Source organism: Ixodes scapularis, unplaced genomic scaffold (assembly GCF_016920785.2).
Source record: "Ixodes scapularis isolate PalLabHiFi unplaced genomic scaffold, ASM1692078v2 PGA_scaffold2__306_contigs__length_199485367, whole genome shotgun sequence".
NCBI classification, from domain to species: Eukaryota; Metazoa; Arthropoda; class Arachnida; order Ixodida; family Ixodidae; genus Ixodes; species Ixodes scapularis.
The window spans coordinates 97,853,989-97,878,065 of record NW_024609857.1 but is presented as its reverse complement, the minus strand read 5'-3'; the positions used below and the strand labels follow the sequence as shown (position 1 = coordinate 97,878,065).

The window sequence follows — 24,077 nt, the reverse complement described above, 5'->3', positions numbered from 1 at the left end:
GAGTTTGGGTGTGGACGCCGATTCGTCGTCGCGGTCTCAGCGAAAAACTCCTGAAGCGCTACTTTGGGCCCTACAAGATCATCCGACGCCTCGGCGATCTGAACTACGAAGTTCTACCCGACGGAACGCGCCCCTCTGCAAGACGTCAGCTGCGACCCGAGGTGGTGCATGTCGTCCGGCTGAAGCCGTATTACGAACGATAGGACTCTCCACTCTCGTCGACGAGTGAACTGTGGACTGTGAACTCCGGCTAGCAATTCTGCTGTCCTTTTGTTTTTTGTTTTCCGTTTTTGTGCTGCATCGGGGCGATGCACTTTTAAAGGGGGGGATAATACCGCGCGCAGGGCTGAGAAAGCAACGCTCGGTCACGGACCTCCAGAAAGTTCTCGTTTATTCATGTACCGCACGTAACTTCTATCTTTTATTCCTGCTTTTGTTTTCTAGAAAGTAAGTGTTCATTCTCGCCTCGATCACGCTACGCTCGAGCCGCTTTCGCCGAATCTTCGAGATAGCGACGCACTCTAGATAACAGGCCGCCCGCGGCCTTGTTGAGTCAGTTTTCGCCTCAGCGTTCGATCGTGCTGCTTCGCCGCCTTCGACGCCCGCGGCGATCTGTTATTATCATTATTTTTTCCTTTTATTTTCGGGCACAAGTTCGCCCCATTAAACGTTCAGTTTAGTCGGTCATTCACCACCTCGTCACTTGTCATCCGTGACAATATCGAGAAAAAAAATGCAACTTGTTATTTAGGTACACTGACCGAGCTGAAAACAGTCGTAATCCAACAGTCGAAAATATTGACCTTAGTTGCCCTTTAAGAAACGCGAGGAGTGGCAAGTACCCAGCATCGTGGTATCATTCCGCAGCAAATGATGCTCCGGCATTTGCTTATAAGAACGCCGAAGATCGAGTCATGAAGCATAAAGCGTGAACATCACAAGCCGCGCCCTTCTTTCTTAAGCTGACTTAGACACTATTAGCATCGATGACGGCTTTTCAAAGATTTCAATAATTTCAATTTTAATGGCAGCTCATTTTCTTTTCTGGAGCAGAAAAATGACACCCTCTAGTGCATGCTCACCTGTAATACATGTCGTCGTCTTCGGCACCCCATCCCCAGTACTGATTAGAGAAGCCATTCACGAGTTCCATGTGTTTCTTGTTCAGGGCGCTAACTCCGCCAAAATACTGTGTGTATGGAAGCCTGCAAGAATAAAAAGTGCGGAAAGGAAGAGCGAGTTAAGCGTTACAATGGGCCCAGAGAGCTGTATAGACGTGCCTGGTGATCAACTAAAAACACACTGCACAGAATTCACGTTAGGAAAAAAAAATCTTTCAGTCTTTTTATTCTGGTGAAAAAGGAAGACCAGCGAAGCTGTACTATGGTGGGAATGAAGTAATGGCCGGCCGCAAGTCGAAAAGCCACAGTGGAAAGGCTGGAAAGGTTGCCGCGATCTATGAGCGACGGCGCAACCAGACAACCGGCAAACACAACAATCTGGACAGCTACTGTCATGTTTTAGATCGCAGATTTCCCGCATACAGTACAGTGTTCCACAAGGTTCCATCCTTGGACCTTTGTTATTTCTAATATATATAAATGATATTGTTAACCTGCCGCTTACTCCCTATATTATATTGTATGCTGATGATACTAACGTGTTCTTTTCCGGAGATAATCTGCAAGAGCATGAAAAAACTGCAAATAGCTGGCTTGATGAACTATCTGTATGGTTAGAGTCAAATCAGCTAGAATTAAGCACAAAGAAAACAAAATATGTAATATTTAGATCAAAGAACAAACCATTACACTATAAACCACATATCCACTTTCTAAATTCAACAATATAGTCTACTAGGGCACACAAATTTCTTGGAGTATGGTTTGAGGAGTTTTTAGGTTGGACTAATCATGTAAATAACTTAAAATGTAACATCTCACGTTCAATTGGATTGCTGCGCAAGCTAAGGGAATTACTACCAAACTGGCTCAAACTAAACCTTTACTACGCTCTTGTATATTCTCGGTTACATTATTGTCTTTTAGTGTGGGGCACAACAACGAAAACGAACACTGAGAAAATATTCCTTTTACAAAAGAAGGCTGTAAGAATTATTGACAATTTAGGCTACATCGAACATACAGCATCCTTATTTGAAAAATATAAGTTACTACCAATACAACATGTCCTCTCTCATAAATTGGCAATCGTAATTTTTGATCAGATCAAGCATGACGAGGCACATTTCCTCGATACTTATCTTCATAAACCTGCGGAATACGATCTTAGGCGTACCAATTATAGAAAACCGAATCTTAGAACTAACTATGGAACTCAAAACCTAGATTACCGAATTCCTAACCTACTAAATAAACACCCAAGCATTGTGCAAATAGCACAGCAGTGTAGAACAATCCACCGGTTCAGGAAAAAGTTAGAGCATATTTCCTTGAAGCTGATCGCCTACCTTAGATTATGTAATGTGGCTTTTACGTGTTCTTATTGCAAATATAGTGCCTTTAATATGTCCTTCTTTCATGGTGTTATGAATTGTTGTGATGTGTTAATATCAGACGTGCGTTGGATGATTTTGTTGATAATGACGATGTTATTGGCAAAAAGTTTTCTCTGGTTGCAGTTTCATGATTTTTTTAAAATTTTTATTATGACGGATTGCTTATGTTTATATGGAATGTATTGATTAGAATGGTTTACTGATGCCTATGTTTATTTCAATCTTGTAGCTAAATTATTGTATGCTGTCTCTGTTGACTCCTATGACACATATGTTTGTCCGAAATAAACTATTCTATTCTATTCTAATTCTATTCTATCTATGAGCGACGGCGGAAACCAGAGTGTTGTGTCCACATTTATTTGGGGACGGACACGATCCTCGAGTAACTAGCCCTTAACAGCACCGCTGCAAAAAAACAAAAAAATTGAGCTGCAAAATGGGGTAAAACAAAAGTGAGCAAAAAGCACAGGGTGAGTGCATGTTTGTGCTTCAAAGTCAAATTTGGGGGTTTTACGTGCCAAACCTACGGCGGGCATCTGGCACGCCCCAGCGGAGGACTGAGGCTTGGTGGTTTGTTCTTACGTGTCTTCGGGTGTTGAGGGTCGGAATCCCCCGGAAAATCGACAACTATCTCGAATTTTAAAAATAAAGATTTTGAGAGAACTGGTATTGGGACAACGCGTGCAGAATTTGAGAAAGGAAAACAAGTTAACAAATATGTGAGCGATCTGTAAACAGGATCGCTAATTTAAGAGTAAAAAAATAATTTGATGAAAACGTGGCACAAGCAAGAGAAAGCTGCATATCTATGTAATAACGCAAAAGTAGGACTTATTTGTGTGTTACATGCGTCGGCGTCGCCGTCGTCTTAACCGCGCGGTGCATTATAAGAAACGTCCCATAATGCACCGCGCGGTTACGACGACGGCGACGCCTACGGCGCATAATGCACCGCGCCGAAACGTCGCGTTACGTTTCGGCGCGTCACGGTTTGGTGTGAGTGGCGTCACAATGCCGAAACGTCACCGTGCCGACACGTCGGCACTGCGCCGAAATGTCGCTTGACGACGCGCGTTTCGCGCCTGAAAGTAGGAGGAGGAGAGGAGGAGAGGGTACGGATGAGGAGGAGGATCATACCCTTCTCTCAGTACCCTCCCCTCCTCCTCCTCAAGACCTGCGCTCTAAATCGGCGTTACAGGAAGTTATAAACGTCTTTCATTTTTTTACCCACAGTTTTCCCCACGATCGGCAGTTGCGTCTGCTCTGCACAAGCAGCAAAATTGTGGCGCCCACAACAATGTGGGGGAACAGAGTGTCGAAACTCTAAGCGCAGCTCATTTAGTGGCTCTAGCCGAAGCTACTTGCAAATGCTTGTTCCCCTGAACGATGCTCGCACTGCACGAGAGCGCATACTTGGCAGGGACACTGAAAACTCGGAGGTCGCTCTTCTAGCCTCTGCTATGCTGGCCCTTGCAATGGAACGGAGTATAAAAAACAGTAGTGGTGAAGTGCAATGGGGATATACGTTCTAAATGCGAGCCACAAATATTCTATTTTGCGCGCAGAGAGCGCTGCTCAAAACTGAGCTGCGCTGTTTAGAGCGTAAAAGCTCAGAATGGAGCTAACATTATTAGCATGCCAAGATAGGCAATCTTTATGGTGGGGAATGCACGTTGGAAAAGAACTGCGGACTCGCCGTCAGCACACGCTCAGCAATCGCGCCCACGCCTATGTCCTCTAGTGAACACTTCATATCGCCGCGCGCGAAGCTTGCCAAGTAGGCAGAGCGGCCGCGGCGCGACGCCGATAGTTCCAGAAGCCCACGTGTGTACAAAAGAGGCTCCGCGTGGCGAGCCGGGGTCAGTCTCGCTTCAGCGTTCAATCCTGCTGTTACGCCGACTTCGACGCCCGCGATGCTCTGTTGTTATCTTCTGTTTCCGTTTTGTTTTGGGCACAAGTTTGCCCCATTATATGTTTCAGTTTCCTCAGCCATTCTTTGTTTCGTCGCCTCGTCATTCGTGACATTTTAGTGGATGTGCGGGGTAACGCATGCCCCTGCAGCGTACCCCTCCGAGGGCCCGCAGTGCAAGTCCGACACCAAGCCCACGAAGACCCAACGAAGACACTACCGAGACCGGATTGAGTCGGCGCACCCAAGGCCTGCACCCGGAATACGGACTTCTGCCAATCAAGACCAAGCAGCCAATGAGACCGAAGATGGACAACCAGTCGTCGCAGACCCCGACTGCAGCCGCCCTTGTTTACCTGCCCGTCCCACCACGGACGGCTGCTCCGTTCTACGGCGAACAGTACGAAGACGTCGAAGACTAGATCGACCAGTACGATAGTACGATCCCGTTACCCGCCACAATATGTGAACCGACGAGCAGCGCCTGCACAACCTCTATTTCTCACTTAAGGGAACTGCAAAGCGCTGGTTCGAAAACCACGAAACTTCTCTGACTCCATCGGACCTTTGCAAGACCGAGCTCACGCGTAGTACGTTCGCCAGCCAGCACCGAAGAAAAAGGCCGAATATCTGCAATCGAGGACCCAGGGCTCCAATGAGAGCGTCACCAGCTTTGTAGAAGACGTCCTTCGCCTCAGCTCCCGCGCCGACCCTCAGGCCACCAGGAAAAGAAGCTGCGTATTCTTATGCGTGGCGTGAAAAACGACATATTCGTTGGAATCGTATGCAACCCACCGACGACCGTTCAAGAATTCGTCACCGAGGTGAAGAACATGGAGCGTGCCATTCTTGCAAGGACAACACACTACCAGCGGCACCCCGGCGTAGTTGCCCCCTCGCCATCGGGATTCGACCATGGCTCCAGCCTGACTGGAATTCGCGAGATCATTCGCGACGGCGTCCGAGAAGAGCTCAGGAAGTTCGTGCCTGCAACCAATCAGCCGGCTTCGCTGTCAATAGCCATAGCTGTCCGCGAAGAAGTTCAGCGGGCAATCCAACCGGACGCTCCTGCCACCATTGCAGCAGCGAAGGCGCTCGCTCTAAGCTACGCCGCAATGATCCGATGACCACCACCAGCCCCGCGTCCGTACATGGCGCCTCACCGACATGAACCTCCAGCACCGCTGTCTTCCCGACGCCAGGAAAATCGGGAGTAAGTCCGCCCAGAACAAGCTGCGCCAAGGGAGACCGACGTGTGGAGGACGGCCGATCGACGCCCGTTGTTCTACTACTGCGGGGAAGCCGACCATATCTACCCCCGTTGCCCCTACCGGCAAAAAAAGCTGTGCGTCTTGCACCCGAACGACCCACGCCCACGCTACGGTGAGCGACCGCGGGAGATCCAAGAGTTCCTTCGACTACCTCAGTCGCCCCCACATGCACCTCGCCGCGGGTCCCGGTCTCCGCCGCCACGACGTTCAGCTTCGCCGATGCACCGACCCCGTCGTGAGAGCCTGTCGCCCTTGTCTCGCCGGGAAAACTAGGCGCGGCAACTCCCGGAGGTGAAGTTGCCGTTGACGAACGACGCAAAGAGCCTCCACGAACAACGGAGCGCTCCCACTCTACCCACGCTACGCATCACAACGACGCCCTTGCATCGGTGTCCAACAACCTAAACGTTATTATCGACGGCCACGACGCATCGGCAGTCGTGGACACCGGAGCAGGCTACTCAGTCTTGAGTGGGAGGCTCTCTCGCCGCTTGCGAAAAGTGACAACGCCGTGGGAAGGCCCTCAAATACACACCGCCGGTGGGCACTTCATCACACCAGTCGGGATATGCAGTGCTCGCGTCGAGATCCACGGTGAGACGTGTCCTGCGAAGTTCGTCGTGTTGCAAGACTGTGCGAAGGACGTTATCCTCAGAATGGACTTTCTCTGCGAGTATGGCGCCGTCATCAAACTCGGAGCAAACCGGTTGACGCTACGAAAACCTGTTCCACCACCGGAGGAACGCAAAACGATGTCATCCGCGGTCCGAGTCTTCGCAAGCCACGTGAACTTACCGCCGCGGTCGAGCGTTTTCGTAACGGTCGGGATCACCGAAGCTTTCTGCGGCGAAGTTCTGCTCGAAGGAGGCCTCCAGTTGCTTCTAGGAAGAGGAATAAGCGTCGCAAGAGCAGTAGCTGAACTTCAGGATGGCCGCGCTGTGGACCTCTTTACGAACTTCCGAAATAAAACACAACACTTGAAGAAAGGTGCAGCCGTGAGCCACGTCGAGGAACTCCGAAACTCCGTTGAAACCTCCTCCGCGATTACTGACGAATCCTCGCCACCTCAGCAAGACAGTATGTCGCCAGCGCAGCTCGATATTGGCCTTGAGCTTCCGGGCCCGAAACGACGGCAACTGACTAACCTTATCGCTGCTTTGCGACGACATCGAAGGTGCGCCAAACAGCCGTTGCGAAGCACCTCATCGTTACCGAGGGTGACGCGCGCCCTGTGCATCGATCGCTGTACAGAGTCTCCGTTAAAGAAAGGGAGGTGATCCAGGAGAAACTTCAAGAGATGCTAAACGACGACATAATCCAACCTTCAAGCAGTCCATGGGCCTCTCCAGTCCTACTGGTTAAGAAGAAGGACGGAACGCTTAGGTTCTGCGTGGACTACCGGCAGCTGAACGCGGCGACGAAGAAAGAGGTCTATCCACTCCCCCGCATTGACGACACGTTAGACCGGCTGCGCCACTCTCGATAATTTTCATCGATAGACCTGAAGAGTGGCTACTGGCAGATCGAAGTCGACGAACGGGACCGAGAGAAGACAGCTTTCTTCACGCCGGATGAACTTTACGAGTTCAAGGTGATGCTCTTCGGGATAAGCACGGCGCCAGCAACTTTCCACCGTGTCATGGACATCGTACTGGCAGGACTGAAGTGGCAGAGCTGTCTCGCCTACATTGACATCTTCGTTGTGTTTTCCGGCGATTTCAACAAGCACTTGCGACGAGCTCGAGCTGTTCTCCAAGCCATACGGACCGCACGACTTACCCAAGCCGTCGAAGTGTCGGTTCGCTTATGACAAACTGAAGTTCTTAGGTCACGTGGTTAGTAACGAAGGCGTTCGCCCAGACCCAAAGAAAACTACCGCCGTCGCAGCATTTCCAGCGCCGGCAGACAAGAATGCCGTGTGGAGGTTTCTTGAAATATGGGCCTACTATTGACGCTTCGTTCGGGATTTCGCAAGGATTTCCGTACCGCTCACAAACCTCACGAAGGACGCCGAGAAGTTCGAATGGGCCGAGGAGCAGAGGAGGCATTCGACGAGCTGAAGCGAAGACTCACGACTCCTTCTGTTCTTGGACAATTTGATCAGGATGCGGAAACCGAGATTCACACGGACTCTAGTAATGTCGGATTTGGAGCGGTACTGGTTCAAGTGCAAGAAGGCACCGAGCGAGTCATCGCCTACGCAAGTCGGACGCTGTCCAAATCGGAGAAAAATTACTCCACGACGGAAAAAAATGTCTTGCGGTCGTCTGGGCAATCACGAAGTTTCGTTCGTACTTGTACGGGAGCCGGTTCTGAGTAGTCACGGACCACCACTCGCTCTGCTGGCTCGCAAACCTCAAAAACCCGCCAGGACGCCTCGCTCGATGGAGTCTCCAACTACAAGAGTTCAACCCGACTGTGGTCTACAAGTCAGGCCGCAAGTACAGCGACGCCGACTGCCTGTCCAGAGCCCCCGTCGAAACACCATCCGGCAGCAGCGAAGACGATGACGACGAGTGCTTCATAGGCGCAGTGAACACCAACGACATGGCAGGACGTCCACGAGACGATCCTCAGCTGCGCGAACAAATCGAGCATCTGGAAGAGCGCGGGAGTACCATGCCGCGCAAGAAACCTCCGACGAGGCCGTCCGGCCTTCTGCAGTCTATTCTTCTGCCAACTGCACCCTTCCAGCAGATCGAAATGAATCTACTTGGCCTTTTTCCGCCGTCAACGTCGGGAAACTGCGGAATAATCGTCGCCACAGATTATCTCACGCGGTATACACCCAAACTAAATCCCGACCAGGGACAGCTGTGAAAGTCGCCGAGTTTTTCATCGAGTTTATCGTCCTCCGGCACGGCGCTTCCAAAGTTCTGATCAGACCGTAGATCATCGTTCATGGCCCAGTTCACGCAAGAGATCCTTCGTCTCAGCCACACCAGCCATCGTCGCACCACGGCGTACCGGAGACCAACGGACTGACGGAGAGATTCAACAAGACCATCGCCGACAGGATCTTCATGTACGTCGACCTGGAGCACAAGACATGGGACAAGGTGTTGCCGTACGTCACATTTGCCCACAACACGGCCATGCAAGAGACCACCGGGCTGACACCCTTTCAACTTGTTCATGGCCGCAAAGTAACGACAATGCTGGACGCGATGTTACCCCACGAACCGGCAGTCGACTGAAGCGACGACGCCAAGGTGGTTTCAAAACGGGCAGAAAAAGTCCGTCAGCTCACCCGGCTCCGGATTAAAGCCCAACAACGTGTCGACACTGGCCGCTACAACCTTCATCTTCGGGACGTCCACTTCCAGCCTGGAGACAGGGTGTGGGTCTGGACACCGGTTCGGCGCCGTGGTCTCAGCGAGAAACCTCTGAAACGGTATTTCGGACCCTACAAGGTACTTCGTCGACTTGGAGACCTGAACTACGAGGTGATGCCCGACGGAACTAGAACATCATCACGCCGCCCACCACGACCTGAAGTCGTCCACGTCGTGCGCCTGAAGCCATACTACCCCCGATAGGACTCTGAACTGTGTGCCCACGCTACGCTTGTGAGAACTGTGTTTTACAAATGTGTGTAGTCTGCCATTCGGGTTCTTTGTTTTGCTGTAGAGCGCATTGGAGAGGGGAGTAATGCCACGTGCTTAGCGGTAGCCCAGTGCGCACCTCCGCCCGACTGTCACGCAGAGGTCTCGTGTTTGAATCCTGGGACCGGCAGATGTTTCTATTTACCCTAAAACGATGCTTCCAGAAAATTCGAGGTCATGGTTAGTTCTAGAACAGAAAGTTCTAGCACAGAATGCTAGAATACAGAATGTTCTAGAAAGGTGATTGCTATAAGAGGAGCTTCGCGTGGCCTTATACAATCAGTTATCGCTTGCGCTCGACCTTGTTTATCGAGGACACAAGACGCCTCCGACGTGCTATTATTCCCCTTCAATTTGGGCAAAAATTCGCCCCATTAAACGTTTATTTTGTCCAGTTTATTTTCTCCTCTTCACCTATTTTTCGTGACAATATTACTAACATAAAGAAACGAATGTGGGAATTTTATTTACGAACCATTGTCTGATATGATACGAAAGACCAAAAATGTACCCTCTAAAAACCAAGGCCACAGTATTCATGCTTTACCCTTCTTACGACGATTGTGAACAAGGACGAGTAGTATTAATACATAAAATATATAAAACTGTATATAGCTCCAAATAATATTTAAGAAAAAGTATAATTATTTCTTAATGCTACAACTGAGAAACAAAGATTCTCTCCATGTCTTGTTGGTTGACGAAACAGTAATACAAGTTTTTCTACCCCCGGCTGCTCACACAGACTTTCAAATGAGCAAAATTGCAATAGTAATTAAAAAAAAAAAGGAGATAGCTTATATAGAAGGCTTAAAGAAAGTTCCAGTTTAGGCAAGTAATTGAATATAGCCAACCATAGCTCTGCATTTTTATGCAATCTGAAATCAATCCTTTGTGATTGTGAATTTTGAAAAAAAAAAAAAATGTGTACATGAATAAGATGACTTTTAACACATGCACTTCTTTTTCTACAGAACCATACCTTAAAAAGCACTGTTTTTTGTTCTGGTGTGTTTTAACAGCAATATATCTGTAAAAACATTACTTGGTGTAAAATGTGGCCGCGACAACTCTTTATGTCTAAAAAGTTATAATGGTAGCTTACTTGTAATTCATAGTGCTCATGGCCACGGACATGTGCCTGGGCTGCTCGGGACAAGTGTAGAGGTTGCGGTCATCCTCCGGGATGAGATCCACATCATGCAAAATGTAGCAGTCGTACAATCCCTGTGTTTCTAGGTACCCGACGTTCAACAGTTTAGCTCGGTTGAATTTTCCATTCCCCTCCTGCAAACAAGGATGCAGTCACTAACACCATCCACTTCATGTGTTGATTTATTCAATCAGTTTAATGTTGAATGACATTTTTTAAAGCGCTGAGCTCAGAAGCGTCGAAACTATTCTGGAGATGCGGGGGGTGGGAGGGGGAAACTTGAATGCTGCTCTCCCGTATTTCTGAGATTTAAATTTTGAACTGTCTAAGAGTCAAGCGCGCCCCCCCCCCCCCCCCCCCTCCCCTTTTTTTTTTTTTTTTTTCTTGTTCCTGTTCATTCACAAGAAGTACACTGATAAAGTAACGCCGCCACCCAAGATAAGAAACAACGTTTTCCTCAACATTGGCCAGAACACAGCAAGTATCGTTTCGAGGAAACTAATATGAACATAAAATAAATCTGTAAGCTCAGACTCCGCGTGGTCATTATTCCATTCTTTAACAGTGCCCCTGTCTTAGGTTTAGTTTTTTTGTTGGCTCGAGTGAACTTTTTTATCATTACAAATTATTTTGGATAAAAAGTAATTTAATTTACATTAAAAATTATTGCTGTGTCGGAAAAAATGGTAAGATTACCATGAGTGGACTTCTGCTGTGCTCCACAGTAACCCTAATGCATTCAAAACAATACGTAGTAAAAAAAAAAAAGAAATTTGCTTTTGCCAAACATTTAATACAATAAAAAAAATCGGGTAACGCTAGGGATTGCCTTAAATACGATTTTCACCGTTCTGCTAAGAATCCTTCAAAAAGAACGGGCCGTCCTCCCCGTTTTACGCGGAGGCCGGCCCGTTTTACGAAGGATAGTTCAGAGACGGAAGTGAACTGTGTTCTCAGAGGATATCTGTCTGCGGGAAAGGCAATAACTTTGGGTTAAGACTCCTTCTTTTTCTTTCTCGGGGAAGGGGGGGGGGGGGGGGGAGGCGGGGGGCGGGAGGCGGGGGTGAGGAAGGTTATGATTTCGCATGCGAGTTTGTACTGATACCGGATTTGGTTCTGTTCGCCTAAAAGCTTGTTCGTAGCCGTTAGGGAGCTGTAGAACTGATCCAGTACCAAAATGAAAATAAATATATCTCTGTTATAGGTTTGTTGATTTGGTGAATTGTATATGTTCCACAATATGGAAATTATGACATAATCTTCACGCAAATTGATCTCAATTATTTTCTATTAACCCGGATGAGAGGCTTGCATTCCTGAAGCATTATTGCTTGAAAATTTTTTTCTCAAATTCAATTTTTGTATTAGCCTAGTGTAATTAAATCTGCTTCTATTACACCTGCGTTTCCGTGTGCCACATCCAAGCGACACCATGATCTAGCGCAAAGACAAAAGTATTTGGCCAACAAACCCACTTGTTCAATGACGAAAATGCCATAGTCTATCTGCTGCCGGGGCAGAAACTGGTGCATGTTATAAAGAAAGACCCTGAGGTGCTCCTCCCGGTTCCTGTATGGAATGAGTATGGCCACTCGATGCCTGGCCAGGCACTCCTTCGGCTTGAACCTGCCCCCCAGCATGATGTGCGTGAAATTCTTCTCGATATCCTCAAGCGACGGGGCTTGTTGTAAGACCTTTCGGCGGCCAACTGAAACGTGTAGAAGAGAAAAAAAATCAAGATCGAATACTTTTTATTTTTTGAAGCCGAAAGGGGAAACTAACAATAATTGTGGGCAGTTAACATCCGAGCGTCCTGAAATTAACATCCCCAAGTAGAAGGCACAGCTGCGGCCAGAGCCTAAAAAGACACAGTACTGTAACGTCAAACTAGAAACGTTATATCTGTCAGGCATTAATAGAACCACTCTGAGAGATGACTAGTTGAATACCCGAGCTGTAATTGGAGAGAATCGAGCGGTACTGAATCCTCCAAGTATTCTTCGTAATTGAAAATAGGAAAGGAAGAGGTTTTCAGTACCTGCTTCATCGCTGCCTCTTTGAGACATACAGCCATAGCTTAGCGATATTTTGACGGTTCTTTATACCTTTCTTCATGGCAGCCAAGCGACTTCCCCGAAATTCCAACCAGACAACAACACGACATCAAAGCTGGCATCAGAAACACCTAGTGTGCAGCCACTGCAATCTTTCGAGCCCGTTTGTGGCCTAGCCAGGACACATCTGATGCTGGTTTCTGAATTCCCCGAAAGAACATTTTTGCGCTTCAAGCTCTAGGCACTACATATTTTAGAGCGCAGCTCTTAGGGGCCCGTTTCCGGCTTGAGCGGCGTCGCCGTCGGCGTCGGCGTCGGCGTCGGCGTCGCCGTCGCCGTCGCCGTCGGCGTCGGCGTAACCGCGCGGTGCATCATGGGAAATGTCCCATAATGCACCGCGCGAGCCCCCCACCAAGGTCACGTGACCTCGTGGGGGGTCACGTGACCCCCCGAAGTCACGTGGCCCCCTCCTCGAGGTCACGTGACCCCCGCCGATGTCGCGTGACCCCCGATGACGTCATCGTCACTGATGACGTCACCGGCATCCACATCGTCATCGTCATCATCACTGATGACGTCACCGGCATCCACATCGTCATCGTCATCATCACTGATGACGTCACCGGCATCCACATCGTCATCGTCATAACTGATGACGTCACCGGCATCCGCATCGTCATCGTCATCATCACTGATGACGTCACCGGCATCCACATCGTCATCGTCATCATCACTGATGACGTCACCGGCATCCACATCGTCATCGTCATCATCACTGATGACGTCACCGGAATCCGCATTGTCATCGTCATCATCACTGATGACGTCATCAGTGACGTCACTGATGTCGTCACCGGCATCCGCATCGTCATCGTCATCATCACTGATGACGTCATCAGCGACGTCACTGATGACGTCACCTACATTCGCATCGTCATCGTCATCATCACTGGTGAAGTCATCAGTGACGTCACTAATGACGTCATCGGTACCCGCATCGTCATCGTCACTGATGACGTCATCAGTGACGTCAGTGATGACATCATCGGCATTGGGGGTCACGTGACCCCCAAGGTAACGTGACCCCCCCCTGGTTAGTTTAACCCCCCCCCCCCCCAGTGCCCTTCCCTCCTCCTCCTCAAGAGCTGCGCTCTAATTCGGCGTTACAGGGAGTTGTAAGCGGCTTTCATTTTTTTAACAAATAAATAAGACGCATGTTCTTTTTAATTGTCCGAAGTATCGGTGTTCACTGGCACATAGAAACGTTTCAAACCCACTTGACTATTTTACATGCGTTCATGACGATGGTGGTAATACCGGGAATCATTTGGTTAACTGAAGCTGACGTGGAAGACACGCGCATGTTTTCTCATTCGACAAGGTTTGCTGGGATGTTCTGCTTAAAAGACAATGGGTACACCTTGTGGGGACCGTTGGTCACCCTTCCCAAGGGCCAGTACACACGAACTCATCTCTGTTACGTCATGGCGCGGTGGTGGCGCGTCGGGCGCACTTCCGGTCCGGAGCTGTGGGCGGAAGTCCCCATGTCAGACGTGTATTACGGTGTTGTTTTGAAAGGAATCATAAAAAGACCTGCCTTCTCGTCAAAACACCACGACTAGGGCTGTACCAAAAGGGTCGAGAAAGGTTTGAAGGTCAGTTTTCATGTGCTTTGTTCGTCCCAGAACGTGGAAATGTGCTGTGAAAAGGGAAAACCAGACGCCGTCGGACCACGCTTGCTTGGGCGGGAATCACTTTGGGTGGAATTCACGGATGCTTGTGGTCATCAGACTTATTTGTTTTGTTCCAACATGAACGCCTGAAAACCGTCCAGTTGTACGGACCACCTGCGGACTACGTTCAGTGCGTCTTCACGTTCAAATGGCCGCCTGATCGTTCGAGCTGTCGTCTGCTCTTTTAAACGTTTCTGCTTGTCGTCGGCTCTTTTAGAGGAAACCGGCCCGTAGACCAAATGCTGGCCCGGTACTTGTGATAAGAAGTGAGTGCAGGCCTCAAAAGACTTAATTTTGAAGGTTGGTAAGCAGTCTCGGTGTAAACAGTAGATACAAGGAGATTGTGGTGAACTGTGATCAGACATTTCAACGAGGTGCAAGAAAGAAGAAGACGGGATTCGGAAAGAAAAGAAGCGCGAGACAACATACATAAAAAAGAAGAGGTGACTGGAACAACGAGGACGACAGCTAACTGGGGGTTGTCTTCCTGGGAGCCGTCGACGCAAACAGAAACAACTGGGCGCAACTGCGAGGGACACCCGGCCGTATCGTGAAGACGATGCTCCGTTGTCCCGGACGACTCACAGCGGCGGCTGCACCGACCATGGAAGACATCGCAACTTCGTTGCCAGAATGCCACATCGCCACTTCGTTGCCAGAACCCCACATCACCACATCGTTGCCACAACGTCACCAGCGTTGTTGTCAGGTAAGTGAAGTGTTTCACTCGGACCTCCAAAAACCTTTTTGACTTGAGACTCGCATTTATTGTTCAGTGGCTCATTAACTAGTTGTTTTATGACTACCCTAAGCGAATTGTGTATCCCGTAACGTATTTCATGATTTTCTTTAGATTTGTATCGCTACTGTTTTTCAACGAAACTACTAAAGCTTGCTTAAAACCAGTACTTGCCTCGTCAATAATTTAATGTATTGAATTAGGCATTAACCTCAAAATATCGAACCTCCTCATATTGGCGTCCGCGACAGGATGAGGCAAGTCGTGTTCTGCTTTTGTGTAACCTAAAGAAAAAAATGGATACGAGAGAAGTAATGTCGATGGGCGAACTACTCGGTCTGAGCGGAGATGATCTACGCAAGTGGGTTGACGTGGAGCGGGAACGTGAACGCAACGAAAAGCTTGCGGAGAGGGAAACAACGAAAGAGCGGCTTGACGCGGAGCGCGCGCTGGCTCAATGCGAACGAGAGCGCTTAGCGCTTGAACAACAAACTCTCCAACTAAAGTTGCAGCTCCTGGAAAGGCAACAAAGTAATGTGGAAGCAGTTAACTCAGGATCGTCAGGCGAAGGATGCGTCTCAGCAGTAACTGCAGCCGTTATTAGTCCCCACAAGCTCATCCCAGTTTTCGATGAAAAACGGGACGATCTAGATGCTTACCTACATAGGTTCGAGCGCATAGCTGTCGGACAGGGTTGGCCACAGGAGAAGCGGGCTACAGCCCTCAGCATGTGCCTCGTAGGGGAAGCACTACGCGTTTTCGGAGGACGACTTTCTCCATTGGAGTCGCTAGATTACGAGTGCACAAAGCGTGTCCTACTTCAGCGGTTTCGGTTTACACCCGAGGACTACAGAGAAAAGTTCCGCTGCTGCAAACCACAAGATGGAGAGACCGGAGGCCAGTTAACAGCCCGTCTAGAAGGGTATTTTGATGACTGAATTACGATGATAGAAACTCCCAAAACGTACCAGGCCGTGCGGGACCTGGTTGTCTCTAAACAGTTTCTTGGTAACTGTCACCCTAAATTGGCGGTCTTTCTTAAGGAGCGGAACTGCACAAGCCTAGTTGAACTAGTTAAGAACTCGGACAACTATCTCGATGCCCAACATCAATCAAACGTCAACTGGATGGGAAAAGAAACCATCGCATCTGGAGAGCTTGGGCAAAAGAGAAAGGACAATACCTCCGCTTTGGAGAAGCCTCGTTGCTTGGTGTGTAACACAACCGGACACAAGTCAGCGGAATGTCGATCCCGAATGGGAAACCTCAAATTTTGCTGCATATGTAAAAAGGAGGGGCACCATGCAAAAACCTGTCCTGAGAAAAACCAGCCGAACCCTCAAGCGTTGTGTTTCCTTGCACCACAGCCTACTACTGGCCCTAAGGCAGAGCAGCGTACGCAAGGGCGCTCCAACACCCGGGAAGTCCAATCACGAATGGTCAATGTCGTTCAAGACCGTCTGGAAGTTGTCGGCATGGTTAAGGCTGATATGCCAATCTCTGAAGGCACGTTGAACGGAGAATCAGTTGTAGTCCTCAAAGACACTGGTAGCAATACTGTGGTAGTCAGACGGCAATCAGCGCCTTCTGAAGCGTTCACTGGCACAGAAGGTCCAATATACCTTGTCAACGGATCATGTCAGACATTACCAGAAGCTAAAATGCAGGTCTCATGTCTATACTACAGCGGCACAGTCCGAGCCAAGGTAATGGACAATCCACTGTACGATGTAGTACTTGGAAATATACCAGGATGCTTACTACCAGGAGAACCAGATTTTACTTGGCAGACTGAGACTGGGTGCACGCAGCTCGAAGAAAACAATGTTCCAACCGATCGAGTGGCCACCAGCAAGGAAAGAGTTGTGCCTAGCATCCCAAGCAGCACAGAGTTGGCCAGTCATCGGCCAATGGCTGGCAATGGTCCTTGGCCAAGTGGCCAGACATTGGCCAGAGACTGGCCGGTGACTGGCCTTTATCTGGCCATTGGCCAATAGCCACTGGCCATCGGCCAAGCATTGGCCAATGAATGGCCACTCTCTTGCCACTGGTCAAAAGACCATCGCCAGACATTGGCCATTGCTTGGCCAAAATCCGTGCTACTTGGGATAGCACCGGCGGGAAGGGAGGTTTCAAGAGACGATCTGAGTCAGCGTCAAAAACTCGACCCTACTTTAGCAATATGCTTCAACAAAGTCGGGCAGAGACAGACTGCGAATGGGGGCCATACATCCGAGTTTTACTTATCGAAAGGGGTTTTGTTTCGCCGGTATGTCCTTACATCTCGAAAATCGTTTCAACCAATCGTTCAACCAATCGTTCAACCGCAAGACCTGCGACCCTACATCCTGAAAGTGGCTCATGAAGGAACAATGTCAGGCCACCAGGGTATCAAGAAGACGACAGATCGCGTCCTGGAAGCTTTATTTTGGCCAGGAGTGCAAGCACAAATCATGTGATTTGTAAATTCTTGTGACAGGTGCCAGAGAGTGACCCCCAAGGGGAAGATAGCAAAGGCTCCGCTTGGGAAGATGCCTATAATCGAAACGCCATTCGAGCGCGTCGCAATCGACCTAATCGGACCTTTCTCGCCCTCATCACACACGGGAAACCGCTTCATTTTGACCATGGTCGACTGTGCTACAAGATATCCCGATGCAGTGGCGCTTCCATCGATGGACCCCAAAACCGTGGCCGAGGGTTTGATCCAGATGTTCTCGCGCGTTGGAGTACCACGGGAAATACTTAGCGACCAGGCTCCAACGTTTACTTCAGCCTTGATGAAAGAGGTAGCCTGCCTCTTGTCCATACAACAGCTAACCACCACGCCGTATCATCCCATGTGCAATGGGATGGTGGAGAAGTTTAACGTGACGCTGAAGACAATGCTTCGAAAGATGTGACAAGAAAAGCCACGACAGTGGGATCGCTATATCACTTCCCTCTTGTTCGCCTACAGAGAGGTACCGCAGCGTAGTCTGAGTTTTCCGCTTTTTATACGGAAGGCACATTCGAGGCCCTATGGCCGTCCAGAAGGAGCTGTGGACAAACGACACTCTCACCGAAGAGGTCAAGACTACCTACGTGTATGTGTAAGACTAAAGAGATCACCTTGAAGAGACGATGGAGCTGGCCCACAAGAATCTTGCAGAGGCGCAACAGGTCCAAAAGAAATATTTTAACAAAAAGTCCCAAAACCGTCAACTGCGAGTTGGTGACCGAGCACTGCTTTTGCTGCCGACCACCCAAAACAAGCGGCTCATGGCTTGGAAAGGTCCATTTCCGGTTGTCGGCACTAAGGAAGTTTACGACTACATCATCGATTTGGGACACGCGCAAAAGCTCTTCCATATCAACCTACTCAAGCGGTACGAAGAGCGGGGAAAGCAAGAACAGCCTCAACCCCAGACATTGGCCATTTTCGCCGCAGAAGACGAAAAGGACAGCTTACTATCAGCCCCTTCGCTTCAAAAGACACAAGGAGCCAAGGATGTAATGCTTAGCCAAGACCTCTCAAAAGAAGAAAAAGATGAGCTAAGGGCCCTTTTGAAGGGGTACGCTGATGTATTTTCAGACCTGCCCGGGGAGACAAACATCCTTGATTGCCAACTTCCACTCACAAGCGAAGTGCCGCTCCAAACACCGCAGCATCCCGTGCCCCTAGCCATGAGGAATACGATCGAAAAGGAAGTGCAGGAGACGCTGCGGGGAGGAATCATTGAAAAGTCAAAATCCCCATACAGGTCTCCACTTATTCTGGTGCGGAAGCCAGACAACACCTTCCGCATATGCGTCTACTTTCGTCGCATCAACAACATCTTGGTAGGGGACGCTGAACCCATGCCCCGCACAGATGATGTGTTTGCGGAAGTGGGGAAGAAGAGATACTTCTCCAAGTTTGACCTAGTTAAAGGCTACTGGCAAGTACCGTTGACAGTAGAATCCAAGCCAGTTACGGCGTTTTCAACAGCCTCGGGGTTGTACCAGTTCAAATACTTGCATTTTGGACTAAAGACCGCTTCAGCAGTCTTCACAAGACGCATGAGAGAACTCTTGAACGGGATCCCACATGTGGAACACTATATCGACGATGTTCTCGTTGCCACCGATACTTGGTCAGAGCACCCGACGACGCTGCAGTGTTTGCTGGAGCGAGTTCGTCAGGCAGGCTTAACAATCAAGCCCAGCAAGTGCGAGATCGGCATGACAAAGATCACGTTCTTGGGCCATGAACTAGAGGAAGAAAAGATTCGACATTTGCAGCGCACACTAGAGCAGATCGTAAAGGCGCAAAAGTCACAGACGAAGAAGCAGGTCCGATCATTCTTGGGCCTGGCAAATTATTACAGGCAGTTCGTACCAGGATATGCTCAGATCGCCCAACCCGTAGTGGAAATGACAAAGAAAAAAGAGCCCAACAAGGTACATTGGACAGACGAAAGAGAAGAGGAATTTAATATGTTAAAAGTCACTCTCTCCACTCGGCCTGTGTTGCGAGCACCCGATATCACCAAGGAGTTTGTAGTGCGAACGGATGCGTCAGAGACCGCGATTAGCGCCGTCCTGATGCAAGAGCACGAGGGATTGCTACATCCCATGTCATACGCGAGCAAACAACTTCTCCCACGCGAGCAAAAATATTCCACGGTCGAACGGGAATGTTTGGCCCTAATATCGGCGATTCAGAAATTCCACATGTACCTATATGGTAAACAGTTTACGGTGCAAACGCACTACCACCCACTGCAGTACTTGAACACTGCGAAGTTGATAAACAGTAGGGTGTTAAGGTGGTCTCTCTTGCTTCAAGAATATAGTTTTAGAGTGGTACATATTAAGGGTAGCGCAAATGTAGGACCAGATTTTCTGAGTAGGATCTGAGATTTTGGTGTTTTTTTTTGTTGTTTTTTGTTTACCATGTATATGCTCACCGGTGCAACTGGACTTTCTTTTCTGAAGAAGAAAAGCTTAAAGGGGGGGTTGTGTCTTGAACTGTGATCAGAAATTTCAACGAGGTGCAAGAAAGAAGAAGAAGACGGGATTCGGATAGAAAAGCACGACACAACATACAGAAAAAGAAGAGGTGACTGCAACAACGTGGACGACAGCTGACTGGGGGTTGTCTTCCTGAGAGCCGTCGACGCGAACAGAAACAACTGGTAGTGACTGCGAGGGACAACCGGGCCGTGTCGTGAAGGCGATGTTCCGTTGTCCCGGACGACTCACAGCGGCGGCTGCACCGACCATGGAAGACATCGCCACTTCGTTGCCAGAACGCCACATCACAACATTGTTGCCACAACGTCACCACCGTCGTTGTCGGGTGAAGTGAAGTGTTTCGCTCGGACCTCCACAAACCTTTTTGACTTGAGACTCGCATTTATTGTTCAGTGGCTCATTAACTAGTTGTTTTATGACTACCCTAAGGGAATTGTGTATCCGGTAACGTATCTCATGATTTTCTTTAGATTTGTATCGCTATTGTTTTTCAACGGAACTACTAAAGCTTGCAAAAAAACAGTACTTGCCTCGTCAATAATTTAATGCATTGAATTAGAGAGTGACCTCAAAATATCGAACCTCCTCACAGAGATGTTGATCATTGTTACCAGTGGCCATCACCGACTTGTTATGCCTGATCCACTTGGTCCGATTCTGCTTGCGATTTTCAGTATCGACGTCGACCATTTCAGCTACAGTTCACGCTTTTGCAGCCCGAGCGACGACGGGACTGAAGATTGCGAGGGTAAATATCATCATGCGAGTCAGGCTTTGGCGTAAATTCTGTGGCGTCCACGCGGAATGAGTCGCCGCATGTCACAGTATTCGCGCGAAGTTTTGCGGTGTAACGAACCTTGGTAATTTCGCTGAGGCCGCTCAAGTAGTCAGACATCGCTAGAAAGACATACAATCAACAATTCGAACGCGGAAAAGGGCAGGGAAACTCACACCGACGCCGACAACATCGCATTTCAATGGTTTGTTTATGGGCGGGCAAAGGAAGACCTTCGAGACACGTCCGATCTCTATCGCATCCGCGGGAGGAGTCCCTGCGCTCCCGAAGTCGGGAACGCGCGTCGACCTCCTCCCCCCGTGGGCGTCGTCCTCACCCAAAACAACCAGGTTCCCGGATGAGCGGGGGACGGAAAAAGGTCCCCCCGGGAGAGACTGAAGAGGAGAGCCCCCAAAGCCAGGCGGCCCTCCTACGCTTCACGAACGGGTTGGAGCTCACGGCGACCAGGCCGAGCGTTCCGAATCACGGCCGTTATACCGGCAATCGGGTAAGGCGACCAACGGTCCCCACAACCTCAACGAGGTTTAGTGAGCCTCATTCCAAAAATTTTTATTTGGTACGCAGAGCACAAACAAAGCAATATACATCAGATCTTCTAAGTAGATATTTAGGCTAGTTGGTTTATTCTTAAGGTAAATATACAGAGCTAGCAAAAAAGACGAAGACTACGAAAACGTAAGATATAAAAAAGGGCCTAGCTCACAAAAAAAAAAATTTTTTTTTTAAAGAAACATTAATACAGTAAACGCCCATATCATAACGGAATCAACAGGTGTTAGAGTACGGACTCTCTTTTCTGTTTTATCTTCAGATAAGTTAGCCGCCTCAGTCAAACATTTGTTTATTTAAGCCTGGAACACTTGCGAATAACAAACCGGAAGTCGCACAAAGATAGGAAAGTAAAAAATCGCTCCAGGTTTTTTTTTACCGACTGAGTAATGGTAATACACATGACCGATAGCTAAAATTTAGGGAGGGGAAGAACAACCGACGTGTGAGCGCTGCTTGGAAGTCCTAACATTTGTTCACCTTTTTTTGGTTTGCCCAAAATCTCAGAAGCAGCGTCGCACTTGCTTTCCCATCTTATTTTATGAGCATTTTGCACTTTACACAGCACAACCTGTTACCACGAGCCTCTCGCCCGTGACACACAAGCAGTACTTTTTTATATTTTGAGAGATTATAAATTAAACATAGCAGACAGGTAGTGCAAGCTGGTTGAAATGGCATTAATATAGCCTTCCTAAATCCTCAGGCATGCAGCCCACGTTTTTCAAAGGGACAAGTTATTCAACGATCTTAATAACCGAAGTCTCTTGGCGAAACTACGAATATTGCTCTGAGGCTTCCACTGGCCCATTCCAGAGTGAAGTAGAATTTTTTCATATTGGCTACACGAAAAAAAAAAAAAAAGAACTGATCATGTTGTTTCAGTACACAATTCGTGTGATTCAAGATGACCACTTTCCCTCTTGGCGCTCTATGGCATTTTGTTGGTGATGGGTCATCAAAACTCAAATACGTTGTTTCACTCTTTCTAAAACAACCTATTTATTTCAAGATAGTGTTAGCCCCTTTTGCGGTCGTTAGAGGAGAGAGTAACAAAAATATACAGTAAATAACACCAGCAGGAAACGAGAAACGTCGAATTCAAAAAGCATAATTTGCATTCGCGAATACAGAAGCAAATACATAAACGAAGCAAAAACGCACACTCATAATATTACAATGACTGCAGAGCACCAATGGTTACAAGAGAAAACTAGTTCCACAAGCGCTTCGAATTATTTAAATACTCTGCAGGGGAACATAGTTTCACAATTTCTTGCGGAAGAAGGTTCCATTCCACTATTGTTTTTGGAAAAAGAAAATACTGAAATTAATTTATTCTACAATGACATAGATAGATCATTTTAGAATGAATATTTTTTTAATGCGATTAATCTGGTGTTTCAAGTATTCGGTGTAGTCAAAGTTAAAGAGGTCATGATACACCATGCAAATGTCTAGCATTCCTGCGTCGCTCGGAAAGAGAAAGAAGAATGTTCCGAGCAGTTTTCACTCACCTAAATTGGGAGGCATTATAGGGCACAGCTCTAGGGGCTTATTAGAGGACACCGCCACAGCTCTAGTGTTGCTCATGCCAGTTCCGCTCCCAGCACTCCCGACACCGCCCCGAGTCCTGTTACCAAGGCTGGCATTGAAGATGTCAGAGTCCAGGATCGGAAGAGGCTCAAATATACAGGAAATACTGGCGTCAAGACACCTGATATTCTTCTGATGGTAGGCCAGCAAATTAAAGCTGTACTCCAAAAGCAAAAGGGCAGCCAATATGGCCGCCAGCACCTTGTAGAAGTTGCTATGGCACGGTTTGATCATCTTTCCACAACTCATGGAGTCGCCGGTTTCAGTTGCTAATAATATCCTAGCTTCGACCACCGTCTAGAGAGATCCACTGGTAGAGTGACTGGGCAACAAGGACGGGCCAGTGCCTTGACTTCATCTGTGAAGAAGAAACATAGTACAAACAACTTACTATGTGCGAGGTAACGTTCACATTGAAAAAAAAAAAGTGGAACCAAGGTTTGTGCCGTATTCTAGGCTGGTGTAGCAGCAAACTTGAAGTATAATGCCTAGCTATAAAACCCCATTAAATAAAAACGATAAGAGGTGTCCTCTATCTCTATTGTGCCGTATCCAAGACTGGCATAGCAAAGTGATGCCTACGCTATTAATCCCTTTTAACTTGGAACAATAAGAGGCTTCCTTTGTCTCTCCTTACAACATAACGTAATCTACGAATTCATGTGCTTAGTCTCCACTACTGCAATAAGTAAAATATTTGAAACTCCCAGTGCTGTTTTATCTACCCGAGCATGAAAAAAAACTGTTAAAACAAGTCTAATAATGTTGTGACATGCCTCAAGGTTACTCATTACCAGTTGCGGTTCAGTGCGAGCCTAACATTTCAACGGACTAAATGTCAAGTGCGTCTTTGCGTGAATCGAGTACAACAATGCTAGATTTTGAACAACATTCAGGGAGAACTTTATCGGAATAAAACATATATACCAAAAGAGATCAATTAGAGTTCTACTGCAATTTGTAGGGAGTCTGGCCCATCATCCTACAAAGTAACCTTTTTAAGAAAGCAGGTATTTAGATGATGTAAAGCCCATTGAAGGTGACACTCACACCACGAGGCCTTGGAAAGCAAATTTCACGAGAATGTCCAACAATGTAGAAGATTTAATTTTGTCATATAGAATAATTAAGTATTCAAGAAAATCCAAAGAAA

General features: G+C 48.1%; 1 protein-coding gene across 1 annotated transcript in view; it reads right to left on the bottom strand.

Annotated features, from left to right (window-relative positions):
* The window catches only part of LOC115311528 (beta-1,4-N-acetylgalactosaminyltransferase bre-4), a 43,098-nt gene extending 19,940 nt beyond the window's left edge, over window positions 1–23,158 (bottom strand). Inside the window, exons 1-5 of the mRNA XM_040504203.2 lie at window positions 22,846–23,158; window positions 11,935–12,167; window positions 10,412–10,593; window positions 8,731–8,736; window positions 1,083–1,205 (exon numbers count right to left, since the gene is read on the bottom strand). Coding sequence (XP_040360137.2) covers window positions 1,083–1,205; window positions 8,731–8,736; window positions 10,412–10,593; window positions 11,935–12,167; window positions 22,846–23,158 — 857 coding nt within the window. The remainder of the gene's footprint in view (window positions 1–1,082; window positions 1,206–8,730; window positions 8,737–10,411; window positions 10,594–11,934; window positions 12,168–22,845) is intronic.
* Window positions 23,159–24,077: the final 919 nt, after the last annotated feature.